The sequence below is a fragment of the Crassostrea angulata genome, unplaced genomic scaffold, assembly GCF_025612915.1.
Source record: "Crassostrea angulata isolate pt1a10 unplaced genomic scaffold, ASM2561291v2 HiC_scaffold_77, whole genome shotgun sequence".
NCBI lineage: Eukaryota > Metazoa > Mollusca > Bivalvia > Ostreida > Ostreidae > Magallana > Magallana angulata.
Window position 1 is genome coordinate 318,111 of NW_026441632.1, and position 20,915 is coordinate 339,025.

At 34.3% G+C, this 20,915-nt stretch overlaps 3 protein-coding genes across 3 annotated transcripts; 1 reads left to right on the top strand and 2 right to left on the bottom strand.

Moving 5' to 3' along the window:
- Position 1: 1 nt before the first annotated feature.
- Positions 2-3,943, bottom strand: LOC128169000 (6-phosphogluconate dehydrogenase, decarboxylating-like). The gene is made up of 3 exons (XM_052835170.1): positions 3,805-3,943; positions 540-615; positions 2-193 (listed from the first exon to the last, which is right to left on the bottom strand). Exons 1-3 carry the CDS (start codon positions 3,816-3,818, stop codon positions 2-4), a joined length of 282 nt encoding a protein of 93 aa, XP_052691130.1. The 5' UTR covers positions 3,819-3,943.
- Positions 3,944-4,118: 175 nt separating this feature from the next.
- On the top strand, positions 4,119-6,463 carry LOC128168991 (50S ribosomal protein L20-like). Its single transcript, XM_052835162.1, has 5 exons — positions 4,119-4,273; positions 4,505-4,615; positions 5,440-5,517; positions 5,689-5,754; positions 5,860-6,463. The coding sequence occupies exons 1-5, from the start codon at positions 4,157-4,159 to the stop codon at positions 6,025-6,027; spliced, it is 540 nt and encodes a 179-aa protein (XP_052691122.1). The 5' UTR covers positions 4,119-4,156; the 3' UTR covers positions 6,028-6,463.
- Positions 6,464-9,948: 3,485 nt separating this feature from the next.
- Positions 9,949-20,718, bottom strand: LOC128169010 (polyamine-transporting ATPase 13A3-like). Its single transcript, XM_052835183.1, has 13 exons — positions 20,626-20,718; positions 19,858-20,132; positions 19,456-19,580; positions 18,844-19,121; positions 18,632-18,711; positions 18,380-18,532; positions 18,105-18,201; positions 17,480-17,552; positions 17,116-17,266; positions 16,683-16,828; positions 13,943-14,034; positions 13,608-13,691; positions 9,949-13,082 (listed from the first exon to the last, which is right to left on the bottom strand). The coding sequence occupies exons 1-13, from the start codon at positions 20,716-20,718 to the stop codon at positions 12,495-12,497; spliced, it is 2,235 nt and encodes a 744-aa protein (XP_052691143.1). The 3' UTR covers positions 9,949-12,494.
- Positions 20,719-20,915: the final 197 nt, after the last annotated feature.

Here is a 20,915-nt window from a genome sequence, read left to right on the forward strand (position 1 = left end):
ATTATCCCCTGACCAGTTTGAGAATGAAGTCATCCACTGCCTGCCCGGCCTTGACCAGTAACATGACCCTCCTTGGCTTCTTCAGTTTGCTGACCATGTCCTCCAGAGATTTGGCCCCCACAACCTTTGTACCTTTGGCCTCATTTTGTAGAAACTGTTCTACTTTTTCGACAGTTCTGTTAAACGCAACGACCTACAAAACCCGATTTCCAATTAACTCAGACCAAAAATTGAATCCAAAATTAAAATATCAAAGAACGTATATTTTAATATCTTATTTATACTTCAATGTTGACTATGTAGCACTATAATACAGAACATGCTTATATTGAAATCAAGCTTATATTAAGTAATTTTCGTTCTTTTCTATCTAAAAATGTTCCAGTATTACAAATTGATTGCATACATGTATATTACATTTACAATGAATCATTCATTCATGGGACTTTTCTTTGAGTGTGTTTGCAAAAAGCTTAAACTGTTGAATTCATGCAAAATGTTTGGGGTTTTTTTCAAACAAAACTTGATCAATGTCTTACTGTATAACCGTTGTCATTCATGTTCAGAATTAGATTCTGGCCCATGACTGCCAGTCCAATCAAAGCAATGTCCCCTCTGAGGAGAGAAAAATATGAAACTTGTTGAAAATTCTGAGACCAAATTACATGTACTACATACTGAATTTACAATAATGGCCTATGTTTTGTCTTATAAATAATTTTTTTTCAAAATGACGATATCGATAGTATAGAATACATGGTCATCCATGCTTAATACAGTTATTTGAAACTCTCTCTCTCTCTCTCTCTCTCTCTCTCTCCAAATTGAATTTATCAAGTTGATTTAATGCTTATTCCATCAACACATATATATATATGCAAACTGACATTTTACAAAGCCAGGCATTTTTTATTTGATGCCAAACAATAATAAAATTCTGCCCTTCATGCTATGGGTAAAATTTGTAGTGTTCCTATCTGTGACAAATAAACAGAAATATTGTAATTCAATGACCTTTATGTTGATTTTATGAACTTGTTATGTCAAATTTTGACTTGGTATTGATTACAAAGTTTAACACGACAATTTGTTTGATAGTTAGTGAGGCGTATCAGCAATAAAATTTTTGTTGAACAGAAAACAAACTCGTCATTAAAAACAGCTGAGTTGATAAATTAACATCTAATACATATACATAGCTACAAATAAAACTATAATGAAAAACTTTTCACCCTCATCAAATAATAACTAGAATGGTCCCCAACAAATGACATTTTTTTTATCATCAGGTACCAGTGTTCCATCTCTCCAAAAAATGTACAAGCTATAAAAAGAATAATGAACTCTGTAACTTATCTCCTATCTCATCAGCATTATACATACAATACAGTCAAGATGAAGATTTATATCAGTATATGGTAAAGTTCACTATATTCAGATAGCTCACCCATTCATTTTAACTTACATGGGCACTAATTTTTTAATCTTTAATAATATCTCCACTTTTACTAACTTTCATGTGACAAAATGGGAATTTTTAAAATTTGGTCTTCACTTGATTTATCATTGCATTTCGTACAAACTAAATTTATTTTAGTAAAAAAATTATGTATTTTGTAAGTTATGAAAATTTGTTTAATTAATAAATACAAAAGTTGCGACAAATTAGAATTTCAGGTGATTTGCAAATGCTGATCTAGTCATTAGCATTGATATGCATGTCCTTGCTCAGAGTATGACATTACAGATTTGCTCCCTTCTAGCTACTTCAGCAAATTTTTAACACTGGTGGTAGATAAAAGGATGATTGCATTCTCCGCAATGATGAAACAGGAAGTTTGCGTATCTATCATCTCCCTCCGAGTCATAGACACTCATATCCCTAATCAGGAAGTTAAAACTCGCTTATGTTTGTTTTCCAAGTTTCTTTACAACCCTCCCACATATACGTTAAAATAAAAACTGATGTCAGGAAAAGAAAAATACAAGGGAGAAAAAGTTCCTAAATTCTACATTTGAGCAAAGAAAACTTAAAATTTTCAAAAAGTACAACAAAATTTTCTAATCTCTGCTTAAATATAAATAATACTTTATAGTGAACTTTGATTGCATGCAAAGTAACAGTTCAGTGTATGTGATTTCGTGACACTTTATAAAGGTAATATCTTTTGTGTGATCAAATTCCCTTGTAGCTTTCACAATTGGAATCATGACGTGTTTTAAGGGTAAACATTTCTGAGGGTGAAATTTTCCCTCGTTGGTTGCTTTATATAGATGTTAAATTCCTTTACAAAAAGACAGACTATTTAACGTGTCATACCATTAACCTTTTTGTTCAATTCATTTTTTAATCTGAACAATTTTGACCATAAGAAAGAATTTGCGCTGCAAGTGTAACCAACACTTTGGGACCTCAATAAAATGTTTATGTTGAAATGCAGTTGATCTTAATAGATATTTGAAAAAAAGATTGACAACAGTATATACATGTAGAAGCTACAGAGAGACAGTTGGAGGGGTCCATGCAATTTCCCTATATACAATTTAAGGGGGCATACATCAATTATTTAATATCAAAATTAATTTCATCTACTATAATGTTTATGTTCAATGCTACAATTAAAACTGCTGTATCAGCATTCTCAAATTTAAAAGATCAGGCCATACACTGTAATCTTATCTGGTTTACTACCTTTAATAAAACAGTTGGAATGGTCAGGAAATGTTTATCATTGTTATTTGTTGAAAGGTATCGCATGCATGAACTTTTCAGTATAAACTCCAGCTGATGAAGAAAGTAATTGCATTGCGTGTCTTTCAAGTATATACACACCTATCAAATATCTATATGTGTATGAAGAAAGAGTTTACCATTTGTTTACAGGGCATAATACTTTGTGTACAGAGGTTGTCAATGATCATTAATCAGAGTATACATCTCACACCTAATTTTTCCAAGACTCTGGTTATCATTAATATCCAAAATATTTGATTCAGAAGAATTAATTAAGATTTCACTGGGGTTTTTTTTTCAAACTACCCTGGACATTGAATTTGAGCCGATGTGTGCTATCAAGTCAGGGAGAAAGTAAGGTCTTCTTGATCTCTGATGTAGTATTTATAATTTTTGTCATTTTACAATTTTGCACATGCATGCATGTACATGCCTTAATTAATTGTACCTGTCACCTGTGCAATCAGTTTTGCGCAATCAGTTTTTACTGTCTATGTTATGTTCACAGTTTCATTGCATTTTGAAACATCTGATAGGATAAGTTGTTCAATCAAACAGAAATTTATCCACAAACGTCAGTTTTATATATAGCTTCATTTGCATATAGAAAACCAATTGCAAATATTGAAAATTCAGAGGGAAATGGGTGCAAATTATAAGAATGAAGTATGATTCTTTGTACATGACTTTATGTTGTTTAGCAAGTGTGATTGATTTATGCCTGTAATGTCATACAAACACAATCTCTTGAGTCATAAATAAACTTACTTTATCAGTTCTGTTTATGAGTCTTTATAAATCAATTCTAAAGGGCAATTATTTCATTTCTATGTGATGACAATTGTATCCATCATAATATTCCCTTTTATTATCAAGTGTTAACGAGATAGCCTAAGTTAGGTAAATTGTTTCTTACATCCGTGATTTAAAAAAAACAAAACCTTGAATATCATGCCATACTGCAGTACAAGTAAAATGCATGTACATTTTCATGACAGGAAATGTCATCTATAAAATATATAAAAAAATAATAGTGATTGTAAAATAATAGTAGAGAACTGGCTACTCACGTCGGCTGTGCCATGTTTTTAATCTGTCTGTAGCTACGATGACACTCCACCAATGACTAAAGCAGCCGGTTTCTTGCACGTCTTGGTCCTATTACCTGATCCCTGACCTTTAACCTTATTCTACTTTCATTTTTCATTCACCCCAAAATTCTTTTCTATATAATGAAAAACAATGATATGGCTATTTTGATAAAATAAATAGATACAATTCTGATTAATATAATATAGAAATATACAAATGTTTTAAAGTTATTTAAAGACAAATATATGTACCTATCACATTTTTTGAACGACTTATCTAATAAAGTGAACAAACAGAAAGTACAATATACCCTTGCAACGTGATATAAACATGGTTTTCTTGTCTCGTCAAGTGTACGGTAGACTTCATCGTCTCAGGAAAATGCATGAAGGAATTACGCATCCAGATCGAACCAACAAAAAGAACTTTATTTTCAGAATGACATGGGTTTGTAGTTGATGTTTTGACGAATTGGTCCGAATTTGCACTTGGTTCATACATTACTCTTGTATTCTCAATTGTATCTGTCATCAAGACATTACTTAAGCCCTTTTTTGTAATTTAGTATTTGAATGGAAATAATTATTTATATTTTATTACGGCAGCTGATGTGTAAAAAAGATCATTATAAACATATTTTATAGACCAAGGTACAGATGTATATGGTGTATTTTTCAGCATTTCTATGGCAGAAGAAGGAACTGTTACACTATAGCCATTAGAGCAGCCCAGAAAATGTTACAAAGAGCTTCCAAGAACCGACATCAAAAGAAAATAAATATGAAAGCTGTGAGTATGAAGAATGTGTATATAAACATGTTTATGTTTGTAAATACATGTGTAGGTTTTATAGGTGCCGGTAATAAGACCAACATCCAAAGTTTTCTACCCCTAGCAGAAGTTAACCAACCTGTCAATTCCAGGGTTTGGCACAGGACCAAATGTAAAGGAATCGGAGAAGTAGTGGCAGATCAGACTGGGATTTGAACTTTGGGCCCCCTTAATTAGCTAGGTGTTCTACCAACTAAGCGTTCTGAAGTCAGCAATCAAGCTAGTCATCATACGTCTGATTATGCTACTAAACACAGGGCATTGCCATTCTACTCCTCTCAATCTTCTGTATATCAAGTTATATTTGGGTTAGAAATAAAATGCCAAACCTTGTACCAAAGGAGTACCTGGGAGAACCAAAACTTGGATGTTTCTGAGATATCTTTCAGTTAAATTCAAGTATGTTAATGATGATAATCAAATAATATTCCATAGGAATTTGTCAGTGTGCACTCTTCTGGCTTAGTATTTAAATTTTGAGTGGGTATTAAAATAAGAAGATAGTTGTTTTATTGCAATGTTGCATCTAATTTTATTGAAAATAGATAGCATTTCAAGAAAGAAATAATCTAATATTGTTAATTGAATACAGACGAAAAAGACTATAATAATTGAACCCTAGTACATAAACCGTATATATTTTTAATCAAACTAAAAATATCAACAACACTGAGGATTAAAGTGTAATATAAAAAATGCCACTCCATGTGTGATGTATGCTTTTTGGTGGATTTTTTTTTACATGCTATCTATTATTAAGTGTCTTGTGTTGATTATTTCAGCTGTGGGTCCAGCGTATTACAGCAGCATTACAAGAACACCAATTTGAATATACTCCATTCATGTCAGTCTTATCCGAGGTAAGATCTTTAGTATTTAATCTATGTATCATATACTAAATTTATCTTGCCTCATGCTTGTTAAAGAGAAAAATATCTGTTCTTTATGGTAGTCTTGTTTTGATCTAATTGAATACACAAAAAAATTGATCACTTTTACTTGTATCTTATTTCTGTGCAATATATTTGCAGGCAGATGTCCAATTAAACAGAAAAGTCTTACACGACATATGTATATATGAACCAAGGACTTTTCAGGTATGATGTTGAAATTTATGTGTAACTTTGACATTCCATTTATTGATAAATTGGTGCCAAGACCAGGATTCTAACATTTGACGTATGAACTGCATTGTTTTACAGAGTCTGGTGGAGTTTGCTAAACAGAGATACAACGAGATGGGATTATACGACGCAGTGGCTCCAGTTCCACCAGGAATCATGACTAGATCCATGTTTGAAAAAGGAGAAAAAATAAAAGCTAAACGAGAAATAAAGCGACAAAAACTAGGACAGAAAATCTTGAAGTAATGACTTTTTTCACTCAGGAGTTGGTACAAGAAGGGATTATTTACTGGCAGTGCATTGCCAGATTGGTGTGTTCTATACATTTGGAGCTGACAAGAACACTATATATAAAGTCAGAAATGACTGTAGTTTGTGAGACTTAAGTACAGCTTCCAATATTCAGCATTTGAAAAGAAATTATAAAATGGCTGACAACAATTTCTATGTTTGCTTGTCCTTTTCCGTGTACCTGGAAATTCCTAGGGCTGATATTTCAGGTGCTTGTTGAAATGTTACATGTTTGACAGTGCAGATAATACAGTGAGCTAACTTTTCGTGTGTGAAAGTATTTGAGAATGTGAAATATTTTCTTTGACAAATATGTATGTATGCTTGTTTGTTTTTGTATATTATACATGGTTGATAAAAATTTCTTAGCATTAAAAAGTCAAATACAGTTTTCAATACTTGTTATTATTAAAGAAATATATCCCACTCTGAAAAACATTTAAAGGAATAAAACTCCATCAGTCTTAGAGATATCAATTTGCTGTTTGGGGCAACTGCTAGGTGTATTTCTCAAGTCTCTTCCTGGAATTTACCAACTGTCAACTAATATATGTAAGGGATCAACTTGCTGCAACAGTTAGTTTATCAGAACTCATCCTCACAATGTCAGGGGTCCTGAGTCCACTCGGCCACAGTATGAGGATGATCAGAACTATAATGGCATATTACATGTACCGGTAGGTATTTCAGAGATTACAGAACCTTGGATGCTTCACAAATACTTTAATTGTACCAGTATGTAAAGAAGAACATGATACAAGTACATGTATATGCAACACTTTAATTAATTGTACCTCTTCTATTTTTGTTATTGCCAAACATTTGTCCAAAGATTTACTATCCACTTTTGCATATCTCGAGCTATTTGTACATCATAGATAATTCAGGCTAGGAAAATCTTGCAAAGAACAAAATCATATCTCTAGCATCAGTTCATCATTTTTATCCCATTTTTCTGAGAAATTCAGATATAAAGATATCAAAACAATACATTGAGTAAAAATTTTATTATCAAACACAGCATTAAGAACAGAACTTAATTTATTTCATTTGCATTTCAATGTGCTCAGAACATGTAAACATGTAATAATGCTGCTCACCTAAAAGGAAATACCCACTCCAACCACAGGGGCATCTTTTCTACTCTGCTCTCTTTGTCATATAATTACATGTATATATAAATTATATGTCATAGAGAGCAGAGCAGATAAGATGCCCCTGTGCTTCAATATATTATATACATTCTTACAGAAAATGAGATTTCTTTTTTTTAATCACAGTGATGGAGTAATTGATATAACAGATACAAAGTATGTAATTGTATAAGTGAAGAATTTAAATACTAGTTAATTCATCAAGGTTTGACAATGTTGTACCATCACCTCTTCTAGAAATTCTTTTAACACAAGAAAACAATATAAACAAAGAGTACAGATGGAAATAATTAAGATTCAACAATGAGAAAGTACTGTGAAATCATTAAAATTCATGGTGGCTCAATTTTCGTGGTATTCGTTGGTAGCCCTCACCCATGAATTTACAAGCAATACGAAAACTAATTATAAAAGATTTATTTTTCCTGCTGAGACGGAAAACCGATGCATCCATGAAATTACATCCCCACAAATATTAAGCAAAAAACCCACAATCCATGAAAATTGGCCCCCATTAAATTAAATGCTTCCACGGTAACCAGTGAGCATATCTGTTTCACAAAAGCACTGACTTCTCTAATTTACCGGTATACTCTATATATGATACACTACACACTCGCACACAGATAATCCAACAAAAACTATCAGTTTAAAACAAGAGGCCCAAGGGCCACATTGCTCACCTGAGCAACAATAGCCATTATAAAATCAGCTTTACGGAGTAATATACCAAAAAAAAATATGGACAATGTAGTCTAACAGATCCTGTATATCAAAAATTCAATTTTTTCCCAGGATATTCTGTTTATCATTGATCCCTTTTTGTCAGAGTATAGTCATTTCACATATTGAGCATTACAGTTCTCAAGAACATCTAAATCAAATAAGATATAAACCTACATCAAACTTGTGTCAGCCCAAGAATGGCCAAATGGTTTTTGAGAATAATTTTTTTTAAAGATTAACTCTATTTACTCCTATGTAAGACTTCGACCCCCCATTGTGGCCCCACCTTACCCCCGGGGACCATGATTTGAACAAACTTGAATCTACACTATCTGAGGCTGCTTCCACACAAGTATCAGCTTTTCTGGCCAAATAGTTTTTGATATATATATTTCGAAAGTATAACTCTATATACTCCTATGTAAAACTTGAATCTACACTATCTGAGGATGCTTCGATCCACACAACTATCAGCTTTTCTGGCCAAATGGTTTTCGAGAAGAAGATTTTTAAAGATTAACTCTGTATACTCCAATGTAAAACTTCGACCCCCCATTGTGGCCCAAACTTACCCCTGGGGACCATGATTTGAACAAACTTGAATCTACACTATCTGAGGATGCTTCCACACAAGTATCAGCTTTTCTGGCCAAATGGTTTTTGAGAAGAAGATTTTTAAAGATTAATTCTATATACTCCTATGTAAAACTTCGACCCCAATTGTGGCCCCACCTTACCCCGGGGACCATGATTTGAACAAACTTGAATCTACACTATCTGAGGATGCTTCCACACAAGTATCAGCTTTTCTGACCAAATGGTTTTTGAGAAGAAGATTTTTGAAATATATCACCAAATTTTCAATAAATCCTAATTATTTCCCCTTAAAATAGGGTGTGTCCCTTTATTTTAACAAACTTGAATCCCCTTTACCCAATGATGCTTTGTTCCAAGTTTGGTTGAAATTGGCCAAGTGGTTCAGGAGAAGAAGTCGAAAATGTAAAAAGGTTACAGACAGACGGACTGACAGACGGACGCCAGACAAAAAGTGATCAGAAAAGCTCACTTGAGCTTTCAGCTCAGGTGAGCTAAAAAGGAGAATGCAGGTAGTGATAAAAGCAAACACAACAATGGGCTGGTTTGACCAGCTTTAAGATCAACAGTGAACTATGTAAGTACAAGGGTATGAAACTAAAACTAAACTAATACCTGGTAAAATAAAAAAGACTATAAAATGTAAACATTGGATCAGACACTGATAAATCATGAACAAGAAAATCAGGCTGAAGTCTAAAGACTTGTCTTGTTTTGCCTACCATCTATCTACATGTGCATATACTAGTACATGTAGTGTAAAACAGATAAACACTAATTCTAAATTCTGATCCTAAATCAAAGGACTATGTGCGTTATGGTCAAATATCTGCCCCCGATTTCAACCAATTTTTAAATAGTATCGTATGAAAATGAAATCTTCACAAATCATTGTAAAGAGGATGCCTATAACTTTAATCTTGAATTTAGTCATCATTGCTCACTCGCTGTTTATCTATGACGTCACTTAAATGACCTAATTCCCGCAAATTTGCAAACAAATGAAGATAGTCTCATTTTTGCTCTATATTTTGCATTCGGAAGTATAGAGCGCAGGTCTGCTCAAGTGCGATTTTAACATATGTTTTTCTTCAGATAGTTATACATATTATACTTAAAAATGGTACTTGAGCAAGCCTGCGCTCGATGTTTCCCAGTCGAAAAACCATCGGAAAACACCCATATTTTGCTACAAAACATCAATTTATCTACCGGTAAATAATGCAATATTCATGACGCCATTTCTACATTATGACGTCACTGTGGTGATAACCTTTTACACCTTTATTTTCAATATGATTTCAACTATCTTTCACCTTATTTTAAAGCTCTTTCTAAAACTTTGATTTTGGGGGGCAAAAATTGCATAAAACCGCACTTAGTCCTTTGAGCGTTTATTTTTTTGAGTCTGAGTGAAACAAAAATAAACCAATTTATCAATATAACTGAGAGTTTGAGATAAAAAAAACAACAAATTACTAGTAATTAAAAATAAAAATTATACAAAACCAAAAAATTGGTGTGTAAATTAATACAGTAGTTTGAATTAAATGGTGTAGATTTAGTTTGACCACTTGCATTACAATCGTAAATATCTATGTTATCAGAAATGGTGGATGCCTTAATAAAATATCATATAAGAAAAATGCATACAATGTAAATAGCAAATTATAGAAATAATAATCATATAAATAGTGCAGATACCAACTGAAGGCAACATTTACAGTGTTATACAAGGCTGGGTGTACATAAAACAATCGATGAAAACTTTTGAACACAAAAGTGAAAACCATCAGATCATTTATTACAATATCTGAGTAAATAAAGACTTCCCTATTTATCTTACAAGACAGGATTTGATCCTTCTACTTTATATAATATTCCTACATTTCTACATATAAACAATTTATCTTACAAGGCAGGATTTTATCCTCCTATCAATAATATTCCTACATTTCTACATGTAAACAATTTCTTAATGATATACATGTACTGTATATAAGGAAATATTCGCCCCCGTTTTATTTTTGCCCCTTTCGCCTTAGTTATCAGCTAGCGAATTAAGGCTGGGCAAATTCCAATGTCTCAAATTATCTCTCTTAAAACATGACTGTGTATGAGCGAATTGAAGACAGGGAGAAACTGTTTGCAAGTGTAGAAAGGCGAAAATTATATGGGGTGATAATAACCCTGTATACAGTATAATTTTGGCATTTCATAATCTGAGAAAACACAATGAATACTGTTTACTACATGTTTAGTTAAAAAAATAATTATTACATTTCATATTTAGTATCTCAATATTCTTAATACGTTGAATAATTTAATTACCATATATGTAGTCATCTTTTCACAACATCAAGATCAGAATAGAAATTTTATTTTTCACCTCTCAAATAGAGATGGTCAAGCAATAAGTAAAAATAGGCATACACAATAGTTTACATGTAAACAATTAAATTTACAGCCAAACAATTACTGCTCTACTACTAAACAACAAAGAATGAATTTCAAAATATAAATATACATGTTCTACCAAAAAAGCCTAATTTAGTCCGAACAGATTCTAAAAAATTATCTTTCAGTGAAAAAAATTATGAAATATTGGGAAAAACGTACATGGTATGTAAATTCTATCAAAAACAGCACCACAAGTATCATTTTAATCTATAGTCTGCCCCAAGATATCTATGCAGCAGATTTGGACGATTTTTAATAAAAATGCACATACATACGTATGAAAGAAATGCAACTGAAATCGTTAAAAAGGAATATATCTAATATATCTTCATCATGTTCATTAATTGACACATTTTCATTTTTCACTCTTAAAAATTCACAAGAATGAAAACAGATTTCTTACAGAGATTTATAACAGGAAAAGTTTAAATCTTTTATCCAATCGGAAGTCACTCTGAATACCTCATACAATTTTTCAACCTTATCATCCGGGTACTTATGTCTGTTGCAATGCAAAATCCCGTAAACTTTGTGTAGACCGTGTATTGAAACCTGACAAGATAGAGGGGGCATTTCAAAGGAGAAATCTTGAGACTTTTTCATACTACTGATGAACATCGTTTGAACCCTGAGGTATTTTAAATATTGAATGATTGAAGAAAATGTGCTGCATAAATATCTTGGGACAGAATATAGTGATTTTTTAAAAACATAATGCTGCATGTAAACTCCATCATGGGAAGAATGGTATGTTTGGCTCTTGAAGTGAACTAAAAGCTACGATCAACAAAGAATACTTTGTTTAAAAAGGCAAAATTGAGATCATATTAATTTGAATCTGTGACACAACAAAGTCTACAAAAATATAATTTGATGAATACAGAAGAACTGTATCACCAGTTTCTTTGGTAAAGTACAATAGATTTTGACAAGTGATTTTTTTTGGTAAAAATTTACTTAGAGATTGAAAATGTGAACAACAGCAAGATTGGGAGAGAATACTCAATGCCCAATTCAAATATCTACATATTGTATATTGTATCATTAACTGTATAAATGGCAGTCCAATTTGTACAAATACTATTAATTCTAAATGACATTGACCTTGGATCCCTATCTGTGGGTAGGTCAAAGACAGGGTATGTAAAGTTTGATTTTTGAAAGAAACAAAACTGACAAGTGAATTTGAAGTTTCCCCTGACCTGAAATCAGAATCATAGTGGATTGCATAGTAGATATAAAGACAACACTTTCTTGACTGGTCCTGGAAATAGGACTTGTTGTACAGATAAAAACATTACATTTTAAGCATTTCTAGATTTTCATGGGCATAGATTGTTCTAAATTTCTATTTTCTAAAAATTTGTAAAAATACTAAATACATTTTTTTTTACTATCATATACATGTATAAATTATACTAATTACATTCTCCTTTCAAATAACTTAATAGTATGAAAAATCTGTGAACATACAGGTATTTTTTTCCCCTATGAGTTTTTGGGATCCAACACCTTTTTCCTGTCAGGGGGTGGATCAAGGAGAGGAATTGCATTAGAACTGTTAGAAATTTGGTCTCTGGATCTTGCATGAGCAAGAGAAGTGATTTCATCAGACAGAATACTGTCGTCGTTCCCTGGAACAAAACCTAGCTTCCCATTGGCATCCGATTCACTGAGTGTCCTCACCTTCTGACTTGTCTTAACAGGGCCTGGTGCGTCATTAGGTTCACCATTAGCGATGCAGGGTAGAGATCCTTGATTCACCGAGAATTTACCCACATTCGTTAGTTGTTGGTTGGGTGGTGGTATCTTGCTAGATGATACGGAAACGAGGCTCTTGACATCTGATTCGGAATCGGAGAGACAGTAAAGACTACCATCGTGGTTTGAACTGATGCTGACTAACCGTGTGTACCCATTAGCCATGCCTCCTTGTGATGATTCTATTGGTGGCCAGTCCGGATTCTCAGTTATTTCCCTTTCGATTGTTTTATACTTCACTTCTGTGTGGTGGAAACAATGGTCAATAAATCGTGAAAATTTGCTTCGTAAATAAGGATTGTCCAGCAGGTATGTCTGCAAGTAAAGGAAAGATAATACATGTACTATTATACTGTATAATGAATGTCATTAGGACAAAAAATTAAGTTCAATATCACTGCACATTCTTTAACCAACAAGCACTCAATGGGTTAGTTTTAAAGTAAATAGATTAAGGGGAGAAAAAATGTGTTCAAAATGAGATATTACAGAGGACTGCTAAAACCTTGACATTTGACTACAAAATTGTTCCAAGGTCACAGCACACTCCTTACCAACAGGCAGTCCTCGATAGAAACGGAGCCATATTGGAGAAAATAAACTCATAAAGAAAGAAATTTTTTCACAAAGGTCTTCGTTCAAACTCATTGCCTATATTTACCCAACAGGTATTCTTTATTTATTCTTTAAAAAAGTTAAGTGAGGGAGAGAAAAAATGGCTTACACAAGTGATTTTGGATGGACCAAAAGATCTTTCACTATTGGGCAATTGCAGTAAAGGGCCCTTGTAAGATTTAATATATGACTATGTTCCAAAGATATCTCCAATATTATACCTACCTCAATCAGCACGGACAGTAAGAAGTTGGCAGCAGCTATCCCTAGATACAGCAGGCGATAGCTGACCTGTTCCGGTGGACGAAGCTGTAATCAAACACAGGAAACACATGTTGAAACATTACCTAAAGTAGTAGCTTACATGTACTATGCTAATAATAATTTGTTGTCATTAAGTGAATAAACTTTCATTAAAACATCAAAAGGTAGCCAATGTATATAAGACATTTGTATTAAAAACACTGAATCAATATATGTATATGCTTGTATAAGACTGTGACTTTGATCTTGCACAACTTGAACATAAGTTGCTGAGATATTGATAAGATTTGACTTGCCTCCATGAGGTTTTTAAATCCTTCAGGTTCAGGGTAAATTGTGACCCATACAGTTGTTAAAAAGCAAACAATCACATTTGCTAGAAACCAATCTACAATACAAATCAAATACCATTTCCATCAAATTCGAAGAAACAAGAGGCCCATGGGCCACATCGCTCACCTGAGGAACAATAGGTATGATAAAATCAGCTTAATGGAGTCATAATACAAACTATCTGGACAATGTACAATAATACATGTTGATCCTGTGTAAATAAAATCCATTTTTCCCCTGGATATTCTTATGTTTATAATCATTAGTCCCTTTTCTAACAGGATGATTTTATAGTCATATCATATGTTGAGTATTGCAGTTCTCAAAAAGATCCTTAGCAATTGTTTATATATGGGATATAAACGTACATAAACTCTGAACCTTCTTGTGAGGCCAAAGAATTGTCATGGGGCCAAAGTCTTAACAATTATAAAGAATCATCTGGCTGATTAGTTTCTGAGAAGAAGATTTTTTAAGATTTACCATATATATTCCTTTGTGGCCCCACCCTACCCTCGGGAGTCATGATTTTCACAACTATGAATCTACACTACCTGATGATGCTTCCACACAAGTGTCAGCTTTACTGGCTGATTAATTTCTGAGAAGAAGATTTTTAAAGATTTACTCTATATATTCCTATGTAAAACTTCGATCCCCCATTGTGGCCCCAACCTACCCCCGGGGGTCATGATTTTCACAACTTTGAATTTACACTAACTGAGGATGCTTTCACACAAGTGTCAGCTTTCCTGGCTGATTAGTTTCTGAGAAGAAGATTTTTAAAGATTTACTCTGTATATTCCTATGTTAAACTTCGACACCCCATTGTGGCCTCACCCTACCCCTGGGGATCATGATTTTCACAACTATGAATTTACACTACCTGAGGATGCTTCCTCACAAGTGTCAGCTTTCCTGGCTGATTACTTTCTGAGAAGAAGATTTTTAAAGATTTACTCTGTATATTCCTATGTAAAATTTCGACACCCCATTGTGGCCCCACCCTACCCCTGGGGATCATGATTTTCACAACTTTGAATCTACACTACCTGAGGATGCTTCCACACAAGTTTCAGCTTAACTGGCTGATTAGTTTCTGAGAAGAAGATTTTTAAAGATTTACTCTGTATATTCCTATGTAAAACTTCGATCCCCCATTGTGGCCCCACCCTACCCCCGTGTCATGATTTTCACAACTTCGAATCTACACTACCTGATGATGCTTCCTCACAAGTGTCAGCTTTCCTGGCTGATTAGTTTCTGAGAAGAAGATTTTTAAAGATTTACTCTATATATTCCTATGTAAAACTTCGACACCACATTGTGGCCCCACCCTACCCCCGGGGATCATGATTTTCACAACTTTGAATCTACACTACCTGAGGATGCTTCCACACAAGTTTCAGCTTTCCTGGCTGATTAGTTTCTGAGAAGAAGATTTTTAAAGATTTACTCTATATATTCCTATGTAAAACTTCGATCCCCCATTGTGGCCCCACCCTACACCCGGGGATCATGATTTTCACAACTTTGAATCTACACTACCTGAGGATGCTTCCACACAAGTTTCAGCTTTCCTGGCTGATTAGTTTCTGAGAAGAAGATTTTTAAAGATTTACTCTGTATATTCCTATGTAAAATTTCGACCCCATATTGTGGCCCCACCCTACCCCTAGGGGTCAAGATTTTCACAACTTTGTATCTACACTACCTGAGGATGCTTTCACACAAGTTTCAGCTTTCCTGGATGATTAGTTTCTGAGAAGAAGATTTTTAAAAAATTTACTCTATATATTCATATGTTAAACTTCGACCCCCCATTTTGGCCCCACCTACCCCCAGGGGGTCATGATTTTCACAACTTTGAATCTACACTACCTGAAAATGCTTCCACACAAGTTTCAGCTTTCCTGGCTGATTAGTTTCTGAGAAGAAGATTTTTAAAGATTTACTCTATATATTCCTATGTTAAATTTCGACCCCCAATTGTGGCCCCACCCTACCCCCGGGGGTCATGATTTTCACAACTATGAATCTACACTACCTGAGGATGCTTCCACACAAGTTTCAGCTTTCCTGGTCTTATGGTTCATGAGAAGAAGATTTTTAAAGATTTACTCTATATATTCCTATGTAAAACTTCGACCCCCCATTGTGGCCCCACCCTACCCCCTGGGGTCATGATTTTCACAACTATGAATTCACACTACCTGAGGATGCTTCCACACAAGTTTAAGCTTTCCTGGTCTTATGGTTCATGAGAAGAAGATTTTTGAAAATTTCTCGAAAATTTTCATTAATTCCTAATTATCTCCCTTTGCAAATTTTCACAAATTTAAATCCCCTTAGGCTAAGGATGCTTTGTGCCAAGTTTGGTTGAAATTGGCCCAGTGGTTTTTGAGAAGATGTTGAAAATGTGAAAAGTTTACAGACAGACGGACAGACGGACGGATGGACAGACGGACGGACAGACAGACGGACGACAGACAAAATGTGATCAGAATAGCTCACTTGAGCTTTCAGCTCAGGTGAGCTAAAAACATAAAATAAATGTATATGTTCCTGTACTTCTTCAAATGGGCAAACATATTACAATATGAAAACTTACAGTTAATGGCAATCATCCTTTTTAAATATTTCGATAAACATATCAAACTTTTTAATGAGCATAAGTACATGCAAGACAATATAAGAACTTACAATTGGTAAACATGTTTTTCCGATACGGATATCCTTTGGCAAAAGTGACGGCCAAAATGATGTACTGATAGGTGGAGATGGAGAAAACAGCGGTGTTCTCATAGCTCCAGTAGTCATCATCAGGGTTCTCCTCAAAAGGCTCAAACCTGCAGCAATGTTATACACTGAATGACTAAAGTATCAAATTCATGTTAATCCATTACTACGTAAGCAGCAATGGAAAACACTGAATGATTTATGAATCAAATACATGTAAAACCTCTACTTTCATGCGAAAACAGTGGATTTTATTTTGCTTTCACCAGTAAATGAGACAGCAGAAAATAAAAACGATGTTATTTTTGTTCAATATGTGCTTTGAAAATTTTTGTAGTTGAAAATTTGATCCATTTGTTCCAATACAGTGATCTTCCCACTGCCAAGTTTTACTTACCACGGCTGGGCTTTGATATGGAGGAAGCAGAAGGTCTGTGCGGCTGCCTGGATGATCATCTGTAGCACCAGGGACATGATGGGGAAGATGTTGGTCAGGCTGATAGGAGGGGGCTCCTTGGCCAGCTCTGGATACGGATGAGTTCTTCCAACTGTGAACACACATCAAAGATTAAATTCATAATTTCTTGTAGCTGATGTTTACAAAATTTATTATGATAAAGAATCCACTGAAAGTACTGATGTTAGCTGATACATATACAAGTATACATTTGTAAATTTACATGTCAACTTTTCACATTAAATAAAAAGAATTATTTGGGGAAAAAAGTCCTTTTTTAACAGGAAAACCATCAGCAACTTACATGTAATACTGAGAGATGACAAGAGGAACAAGTCAATGTACAGGAATTCTGGATCTGTCAAGCTCGCTGATATCTGCATAAAAAACAAGATATCTGTTAGCTAATGCTCACTGAAGATGCCCCTGCTCTGATGTGAATATACAAAATAAACAAAGTCAACATTTAACAGGAATTTGACATCAAGTTTGTTGAAAAAAATGAATCCAACCACATTGCATGCCTTAACAAAGAGTGTGTTAGAATTTCAAGTATCTGCGACTAAGAGTTGCTGAGAAATCTGAGACAAAAATTTGTTCAAAAATTAAGGCTTAAAAAAAACCAGTCGTCATTTAACAGAAAGTTGACGTCTGACTTGTTCAAACAAGAATCCCACCATATAGCATGCCTTAATAAAGAGCGTGTTAAAATCTTAAAAATCTTTGACGAAAATATGTGTAATGGAAAGACAAACACCCAAGGGTAAAACAGCATACCCCCCCTATCCATTGGAGCAGGGGTATAATGAGAAACCTTTCATTTCACTGATTTACATTGATTGGTCTTTGAACCTCTTTCATTGCTTTTGACTTTTTTTTTTGACAAAAGACAAAACACATGACATAGTGGGTGTTATTAAGTTACTTACATAGTATAAAATGGACACAGACACAAATTGGGTCAAGCTGTAACAGGCCATGTACTTGAATATACCATATGAAGTCACCAAAGCAGCTCTCCCTTGTCTGTGAGAATAAAAATCATTAAAGTTAATAAATTTAGATACTAGAACCTTTTTAGATGTAAACACAGAGTTAGAATATACTGTATATGAAAATACAGAATTTCAAGTTTGTTTTAAGCTAAAAGTTTACATGATTGTCATTCATATATACTAAGGTTAAACTGCAGCTTAGTGTTTACCTGATTACATTGGGGACACACTCGATGTTGGGGACTTTGGAGGTGAAAGGAGAGGCAACTGACGCCTCAGCCTCGGACAGTGAGATCCCGGCGTGGGCCATCTTGAGGGCCCCACAGTCATTGGCCCCATCTCCACACATTCCAACATAGTACCTGAAATTGCAAATTTTTATCTTGTTTATAAAAGCACATCTTCTGTATTTTTTGTTTACCATTATACCTCTAACATGTTTCATCTTTGCAAACACTTACCCAAGATTCTGCAGTAATTCAACAAGTTGACCTTTCTGCTCTGGAGACATTCTAGCAAATACAGTTCCTTTAACAGCAATCTACACAAAAAAATGATACGCAAATTAATTTAAAATTCACAAACATAAGTTCTTTAAACCAATTCAGTGGTAATGGCAATACAAATCTACATGTATAACCATCAGTGATATCCCAGTCCATGTAATATTCACCTTGTCTAAGATCTCAGGATAGTGTTGCTGCAGTACGGACCAGGACTTTCCCTCAACAGCAAAGTGGAACACCTGGTCCAACTCCTCAATCTGGATCAAACTCCCGGATCCACCCCCTTTCACCTCCTCCACCGGTTTCGTCTTGTCGTCTGCGTACACAAAGTTCAGTGCGGGCTTTTTGTCCTTGGCAACAGCAGCCTCCACTAGTATGATCTGGTCTGCGGCGTCTACCATGCGACACTCCCGGGCAACACTAATGGCGGTCAATAGATTGTCACCTAGTGACAGAAAAATATAGCCCCGAATAATGTTAATAACACTCCTTGGCAATGACAATGGTGGTAAAAAGAAATGTGTATCCACATACCGTTAATCATTCTACACACATAATGAAATAATCATGTAATAAAAAATATATAAGAGAACACATTAATTAACAGTTTTTTGCTATGGTAGCTCTTTTTCTTAAACATTTTTTCATTTGTTTTATCTGTATTATGCATGTGTCTGTATATAAAGGTTTCACAGTACACTTTTGTGAAAATGTATAACTTACATAATAGATAGCAGAATTTAATGTCAAATATCACACAAAAACCCCATTGAACACACCTGTGACCATGATACACCTGATGTTGGCCTCCCTCAGCTCCTTAATTACAGGTGTGGTCTCAGGCTTCAGTTTGTTCTCCATCACGATCAGACCCACAAAGTTAAGGTTCTTCTCCACCTGCTCCCTACAGAGACAATGCCACAATTAACACTGAAGTTGTTCTTATCAACATTGACTGTTTATCATTTCAATGCTTTGAGTAGTACTTTGGAAAAATCCATGGTGGCTCAATTTTGTACATTTCATGGGCATCTCTCACTCACAAATTAATATTCCAGTCAAATTAAGATACGCAAAAATACCGGTAATTTTTGTGCAAAAATCACATGCAGTCTTCCAATCAAGAAGGACAATATATACATGTATATTTTCCAGTTGAAAAAAGATTAAGTCCGACAAACCTTGGTATTCTTTGAACTTTGACATAATTGATTTTAGGAGGCAGTTCCTTCCATGCCATTGCAATCACCCTGTAGCCATGTTTGGTGAAGGACATCAGCTTTTCCTGGAAATCTGGAGGAACAGTTTCCGGCTTGCAGAGGGAGGCTATCATTTCCGGGGCACCTTTTGTGTACAGTTCAAAGTTCTGTCCATTTAACTTTCTGGATACCACAGACATTCTTTGAAGTCCAGAGGAAAATGTAAACTGTCTTATTACTCCATACTGAAGTTCATCCTGTGGTACATGTAAATCAAACCAAAAAACTTAAGTGGAACTAACACAACATTTGAATCTAGAAATCAATATCATATGGTGATGCATGTACTTAAAACACTGCTAAAATATGGAAATTAGTAACCAAACTGTTACTTAATATTAGATAAGCCACAAATTATCAGTCAAATTGTGACATGTACTTAAAAAGTCACAACATTATTACAGGTAGTCAAATTATGATTTTCCAGATAAGTCACAAAATTAGTCAAGATACGACTTGACTTACCTAGAAGACTTCATTATATCAGAAGCTAAATAGGCAAAGAACAATGTACAAGCATAATTTTAACCAAATACAAACACTTCCCAGTCTGATAAATGAAACAATTCAGATGTTAAAAGTCTTACATGTAACATTCCAGTACAGATCTATAGAGCTCATCAAGGCATCAAGCCTATACAACATCAACCTTTAGCCTCTATCTTATCTGATGGTGAGGGGGTGGATTACCTTGGACCTGAGGGGTGAGGACGACCCTGGGTACACCACGGTAGGGACCATCATGTCAAACCTGCTGCCCTCCTCTCCGGGCTCCTCCAACATCTACAATCATCACACCAATATATACACACCAAATACACCCTAAGAATATCATTACGTATGTGTAAATTTATATTCACTAACTCTCACAACATTTTATTCCTCAGACAAGCTCTTAGTGCTTTTAATCTATAATTCTATACATGTACAAAGAATTCAAGAGAACATCAATACAAAACTTGAAGAAATTCATTGCTATA